The sequence below is a fragment of the Stegastes partitus genome, unplaced genomic scaffold (genome assembly GCF_000690725.1).
Source record: "Stegastes partitus isolate 25-593 unplaced genomic scaffold, Stegastes_partitus-1.0.2 Scaffold1244, whole genome shotgun sequence".
Taxonomy (NCBI): domain Eukaryota; kingdom Metazoa; phylum Chordata; class Actinopteri; family Pomacentridae; genus Stegastes; species Stegastes partitus.
The window spans coordinates 32,395-39,640 of record NW_007578975.1 but is presented as its reverse complement, the minus strand read 5'-3'; the positions used below and the strand labels follow the sequence as shown (position 1 = coordinate 39,640).

General features: G+C 43.8%; 1 protein-coding gene across 26 annotated transcripts in view; it reads right to left on the bottom strand.

Annotated features, from left to right (window-relative positions):
• ttn.1 (titin, tandem duplicate 1) overlaps positions 1-6,574 on the bottom strand; it is a 180,360-nt gene extending 173,786 nt beyond the window's left edge. For all 26 annotated transcript variants that reach the window (XM_008297739.1, XM_008297748.1, XM_008297756.1 and 23 more), the window contains exons 1-3: positions 6,348-6,574; positions 1,067-1,170; positions 102-305 (exon numbers count right to left, since the gene is read on the bottom strand). In XM_008297739.1, the coding sequence (XP_008295961.1) occupies positions 102-305; positions 1,067-1,157 (295 nt within the window). In that variant the 5' untranslated portion in view covers positions 1,158-1,170; positions 6,348-6,574. The remainder of the gene's footprint in view (positions 1-101; positions 306-1,066; positions 1,171-6,347) is intronic.
• Between the last annotated feature and the right edge of the window lie 672 nt (positions 6,575-7,246).

Below are 7,246 nucleotides of genomic sequence, written 5' to 3'. Positions count from 1 at the left end.
ACTGGTCTACCTGTACTGTCTACCTGTACTGGTCTACCTGTACTGGTCTACCTGTACTGTCTACCTGTACTGTCTACCTGTGCAGGTCTACCTGTGCTCACCTGTAACGAGGAGTTCAGCGGTGCTCGTGGCCTGTCCGGCGCCGTTGGTGGCTCTGACAGAAAACCTCCCGCTGTGTGCGGCGGTCACAGCGGGGATCCTCAGAACAGCGCGGCCGTCGCTGAACGAGATCTGAACGCCGGGCAGAGCGGCGGCGGAAAGAACCTGGCCATCACGGAACCAGCTCACCTCAGGAACTGGAGAACCTGCAGAGCAGAACAGAACCAGACCAGACGCTGTCAGAGAACCAAGAAACCCACAAACACCAGAAGCTCCGGAACTGAAACCTGCTGGACAAACAAAATCTGATTCTGTGTGTAATCCACGTCTCTCATCCATTCTCAGATGTTAAACGAGACTTTAACTTAAAATGTCAGATTAAAATAAAGAGCAGAACCTTTTCACATATTCAGTCAACAAATGAGAAAACTGCTGGAAAATCTCTGATAAAATTTGAATTCCAGAATAAAAAGGTGAAACTTTTGTGGGAAAAGCAAAACATTGGAGCAGAAAAAGTGAATAAAATGTAAAACTAAAAACATCCTGACTGACTAAATAAGTCATCTCACAATAAAATCCACATTTCTGATTCAAAAATTAGGCTTGAAATTAAACATTTCAGAAAAAAAAACTTGTTAGAAATCAGAAACGTTACATTAAAGTTTTATTCTTAAAATCAAAAATGTGATTTTTGTGTCAACAACAGTTTAATCTGTAAATCACATTTGATTTGTTCACTTACATTTAATTTCTCTTTTAATCATGTAGCTTTTATGGTCATGACTTATTGATGACAGAAAAAACTCATTTTTAACAAAATGCATAAAGTTTAAAATGTCAGAAAGTCCCTGAATGCAGCAGCAGGTGGTAAAACTCCTGCTGCTCCTGAACGCATCACGGTGGCAGCATAAAGGTTAAACAGTGAATTCAGACCAACACTAAATCGTCGGCGGTGGATGCTTCTTACCACTAACTTGAGCCTGGAACGTCGCAGCACTACCCTCTAGTGCTACGACGCTCTGAAGCGGCTGCGTGAACGATGGCGCTTGTGTTGACATGATGATCGGCACTCTGCAACACACAACACACAACGGCAGACCCTTTAGACACAACGGACAGAACCAAACACTCATTTTAAACGTGTTGTGAGAAAATTGCCAGAAGAAAGCCTGAAGGACTTCGCAGGTTGTTGTGATGAAAAGCAGCTGATTGTTGAGCTGCAGAATTAGATCGTCTGATACTCAGTTCTTATGTACACATAAAAATAAAAGCAAATAAAATCTGATTTAAAACAGAAAATTAAACTTTAAAGCCAAAATCTAAAAGAAAGTCAAAAGATGTCAGGATGGAATACATGAAAAACTTAAAACACTGTAAGAAATTAAAGTTTCTAATAATTACAAAAGTGGATTCAGAGTCTGAATTTGTTGGAAAAAACATCTGGACGTCCAGATGTTCAGCACGTTTTTACTTCTGCCAGAATTTGGACAAGAAGATCAAACTGTTGGTCAGAAACACGGCGAGGAGCAGAAAGGTCACAGAGAAGTAAAGTGTTAATGATCACTGGCTTAACAATCAATGTAACTGATTAAAACTACATGAAGCAAAAAGGCAGCAGCTGGAGGTCATGATGTCAGTAGATGCGCCACAGACCCGCTGTAGTACCTGGTTGTGCCACCAGGTGGAGCCTTTTCCTGTTCAGTGAGACGGAGTTACAGGTGTGTTTGCTGACTGACTCTAGCGGTCCATAAAACAAGCGCACCTTCTTGTGGTAGCGCTGATGAACTCTTCAGCGTCAAGTTGTAAAAAGATGTCTACCTGCTGTCCAGTTTAGCTAGCAACCTGACAAGCATGCTAACAATGCTAAGCTAGGAGTTTCAGATGCTAGCACAGCTGAGTGTCTGTGAGAGACAGTTAGAGGGTGGATCCCCAAGCTCCAAAACACAGTGAAAACCTGTATTCTGTACATACAAGTCAGTAGATGTACCACAGACCAGCTGCAGTACCTGGCTGTTCCACCAGGTGGAGCCTCTCACTGTTTAGTCCTGTAGCAACCAGAGGAGGCGTCTACAGACTACAGCTCATGGTGGCAGCAGAGAGCATTGTGGGAGTTTAGCAGAACGGGACCATGACAGAGACTCTGAGGAGGTTCACGTTTAAATCACCCAATAAATAAGTGACAAAGTAACAAAGTCACTGATCAGCAAATGTCATTAAAACGGCTTCATCAGCGTATGAACACGTACCTACTGAACTCCAGTCAGGTAATTATTGATTGATTATTGATTGATATATCCGTAATGGAAGCTGACACGTCCAACCTGCTGCTGAATACACATGCTGCTCATAATGAGAACTTTAAATAGTTTTGGTCTAAAATGTCAGAGAATCTGAAGTCAGAGAACTTTTGTTTCATGACAAATATCTTTAAGTTTAGTCGCTAATTAATCTTATAGGAGAAAACCAGTTCCCATTCTGATTAATCACTGCAGCTGTAACTTCAACCAACACGTCGTCCAACCAGCTGGAGTCAACCTGACACTCCTCAGGTACGTCTCCCCACCACGAACTCAAACACACCATGTGATAACAACCACTGCCGGCTGCTAAATACCCACAGATCAGGATTAAGACCAGTTATTTATTCAGGGTCAATGACCTACGTTGTCGTGGTGACCATACCTGAGAGGGGATACAAACAGCAGTTTCTGTGTTTCAGTCCAATGTTTTGGTGACCCATCCATCCACCCCGACCTCCTCCCTATGCTGCTGTATGGCTCCTTTCACCTGATTCTGCTGCAGAAACCATAAAGGTGGAGCTTCAGCCCCAGTTGGTCCTGGTGCCCCACGGAGGCTAACCGCTAACAGCTAACCGCTAACAGCAGTTCTTGTGAATCGTTTATGACTGTAGCTGGAGTTAAAGCAGAGCTTCAACAACAGAGTTGAACACAACAACCGCTCCGACCTCCCATGTTGCTGCTGCGGCACCACCAGAGGGCGCCGACGGACAAAACCGCCTCAAAGTACCATCAGCTACAGTTCTTAATTCAAACAACGCGACTGATGTCATTAAATCTGTTTGTATTTAATAAGAAGAGCAGCATTTAATCATGACTGTTGCTGTCACTGTGGAGCTCAGCTGTCGGCGCTGGTGAAGGCTGTTTTTATGGTGTTCTTAGCATCACATTACTAGAAGCAGTAAAACGCTTCCTGTCCTCAGTCTGAGCCTGTGATGAAACCACAGAAGAAGAGCTGAGTTTCTGTTTTCACTTTTATAAACTAAACTAAATGTTGTTCAGAGCGTTTGGATGAAAATGTGCTGAGTCACTTCACTGAGCTTCGGTTGGCAGCAGTGAGACGGACGGAGGCTAAAAATGTCCGACGGACGGCAGCAGGTGGTCGAGTCGGAGGAGGAGGAGACGCTCCTCATGAAGGAACAGGACAAAAGCTTCGTCCTCAAAAAGGAAAAAATGTTCAAATGAACTGAACTGAAAAGAAATGAAGACGCCTGAATGAGGAACAAACGAAACGACAACAAAAACAACTAACAAACGGATTCGAGTGTAAAAGCTGAGAGCTTAAAGTATGAGCTGCAGGGATCAATAACTGATCAATAACTGATCAATAACTGATCAATAACTGATCAATAAGTGATCAATAACGGATGGCTCCGTGTTGACGTGACCTTGCTGTGACCTCTCAGTAAACCTGGACTCGGATCAGAACCTAGATTTAACTTCAGCTGGTTTTACTGTCGCAGCTGTTCAGGAACTGATCTGATCGATGACTCATCAATAACTGATCAATATTTCACTCAGTCTGGAGGATTATTTGTTTTGTTTGTTGTGAGTTTTCAGTTTGTGTTTCAATTAAAGGCTAATTTACAAAAAGTTATTTCTATTAAACGGTTTTTTAAAACAAACTGAAGCTGATCGATCAATTATCCTTATTATTGATCAGTTTATTTAAAAAGGGACCGTGAACAATATTATTAATTCATTCAGCAACGAGCACAAACAGCTGATCACAAACAGTTTATTTATTGTCCAGATTCATGACGTTCATACTTCCTGTAATAACTTCAATTAAAGAATTTTCTTTAAACACTCTCAGATTTATTATTATTACTGTTGTTGTTGTTGTTGTTGTTGTTGTTGTTGTTGTTGTCGTCGTCTGTTGGTTTTTAAATTCGATCCAGAGCAGCTTTATGAGCCGGTTTATGGTGTCTTGCTGTAAATCTTTGTCCATGTTTTGGTGGAATCAGCCTCAGAAATGAACCGAGCGTCCTGCTGTTCTGCTGAATCCCTGCTGCAGCTACAAACTAAACATCCTTTAAACAAAGCATTTGATAGAAACCGGAGCCATGAAAGCATCGACTCTGACTCATTATGTGGACTTCTAGACTGGAAAAGTGTTTCATTGAGTTCATTGATTTCTTGTTTGGTGTCTGAAGCTGAGAGATGAAACGGAAGCAGAAGGACTTTTGTATTTTCCTTCATTAAAAGTCAGCAAACGTTGAGGTTGTAGATGAACTAGGTGGGATCAGTGTTTAGAGCTCCGCTCTTCATTTTGATGTTTTAATTCTGTCTCAGTCCATATTTCAGTTAGTTATGAATCATAAAGTCCGTCTGGTTTGATGGATAAAAGCGTGAGTTCAATAAGGGATGAAGTTTTACATTTAAACTGAATCACTGAACCAAAGAGGTTCACAGCAGAAAGATGAACAACTTCACTAAATGTTTTTAAACTAAATGTAATAAAATGTTAAAATCTTTGCATCTTTAATAACATAAAGCTCTGAGGAAACTTCTGTCTGTCAGAGGTTTTAAACATCCGTTCATTTAAATGTGCTTTTGTCATTTCTGAATAAAATCGAGCTGCTGAAGTTCAAAGATTTTGTTTTTCAGCTGCAGTCGAACAAAACGAGACGTTGGATCTCCAACAGTTTGACTTCATGTCGGGTTTTATTTCAGTGTTTCTACGTAATGATCTGCTGGTTGAGCTTGTCACATGTTGCTCTGGGTTCTGTTCAGCTCTTTTTCTACCAGAGAACTCATTAAGCTGATTTAAATGTGTTTTATCCTTAAACTGAAGAATGTGCAGCTGTTGGAGCGTCTGGATGAGAAGCTGCTGATTCAGAAACGGCTGCTTCAAGCGACGTTTAAATCTGCTTTAAGGACAATTAGAGGAGTTGTTTAAAAATAAATTCTGAAATATGGTTCACAGAATAATAAAATAAACCAACACGCAGCAGGTGTTTGGTTTTAAAATGGAGATACGAGGTTTCCTCCTGCGGTGCGTCCATAGGAGGTTTTCCTCTGACAAAGTATCCGAGTACTTCTACTGAACCATGTTTACAGATTTATTTCCACTTGAACACAGTCAACAACACACCAAATGTTTCTGAGGTAAATAATAAACTGCTCATGTAAATCCAACATGATGACGATCCTGTGATGACGTGAGCAGACCGATGAAGTGTTCTGATTATCAAACGTGGTGACGGCGGTTTGTGAAGCAGCTGAATCAGGACGGTTTGGATCCTGAAACGCTCAAAACTGACTTCAAGAGATGAAAAGCTGCCGGGACACAAAGTTCTGATGGTTTTACATCCGGTCCTTCAACACAAACAAAGCTTCACAGAATAAACGTGTAAAAGCATCAACAGCTTGATTTTTAATCTGATGATTTGACGATAAACTGAAGTGAGCAGCTGGTGATCAATAGGGCCTATTGGTGATTTATCGGCTCTGATGGGACGCCTCGTCAGCTGCTCGCTGCTTTTACTGCCGTCAGCTGATTTGAGCAGAAGCGTTGAGTTTCTCAGCTTCTGTCTGCAGCATCGACCGCCGATCAGCACCGATCGATCAGCAATCGATCGGCACACTTCCCCTCAAATATTGATCTCTCTGCAGGATCAAACTGGATAAACTGAGCTCATGTTTACAGATCGGCATCTGAGCGACAGATATGGCAGCAGCCAAAAATACCTGCTGACTGACAGCAGCATGTGCGGTGACCCGATACCCTGCTGCTGATTCCCTTAAAAAGCCATCAGCGCCCTGCTGCTGCTGTCACAGGCTATTCTTGGCCTCCACAGTTCAGCACACAGCTTTGTGCACGAGGCCGCCGCCGCCGCCGCCATCTGCACCCAAAAATACACAAAACCACCACAAAACCACCAAAACACCAACACACAGAAAACCCCGAGTCCACCTGGTTCAGCGCGTCCAGGTGAAGCCACTCACCTGTTTCACCAGAGCGCCCTGACTGATGGGCTGGAGCCCTCCGACCCACCAGCAACCGTCTCCTTATCCCTAAAGGGTTTCCACAAAAATCCAGGGAGAGAACGGTCGAGCCTCGAAATATCCCCCAAAAAAACAAAACTACACAGTGAGGCCGTGTAGTTTTGCTTTCCCTCCTCGCAATCCCTCCACCCGAGGCGAGGCTGGGAATGCTCCAACTGCTCAGGAGGGCCCTCACCGTGGTTTGGGCTCTTATACCAGGGGGGCGACCGGCATCACACAGCACCGAGGCTCCCCATTGGCTGCCGGGACACTCAGGGGGGCATGATGGGACATGGCGGCCATTTATGCAACCTCCGGCCTGTCAGTCAGCAGCCGATGATCCGGCTTCGATCGAATCGATCTGCGAGCGTCGGACTGATGAACTGCCGTGTGATCGGCGTTTGTCGAAGCAGGTACAGAGCTGCAGTTAATCCCAGTTCAAGAGCCCACAGAGTGCGAGTCATTAAATAAGTGCTGACCAACAGGAGGCCTGTTCCTGTCAGTCAAACCCCCGCCGAGCTGCAGTTACAACACCAACACACTGCTGCCTCCTCCATCCAGCAGCTCGTCCACTCTGAGCTGCACCAGCTTTGGTAACTCAGCTGTCAATCCAACATCATCCAGCGAGAACGGCAGCTTCTGAGGAGTCCTGAACACACAGCACGCTTCCTTCAGCAGGTTTATTTTGGTTCCGGCAGTTTCTCTGTAGAATTCTGTAGGATCTTCACTTCAGCTTCCTCAGATGTTGTCAATTAGTGCTACAGAAATACAGTTAATTAATTGAATTTGATTTGTTTTTGCTGATTTGATGTTCGTCCTGAGCACAAGCACGGTGGTGGCAGCGTCATGATGAAGCACGG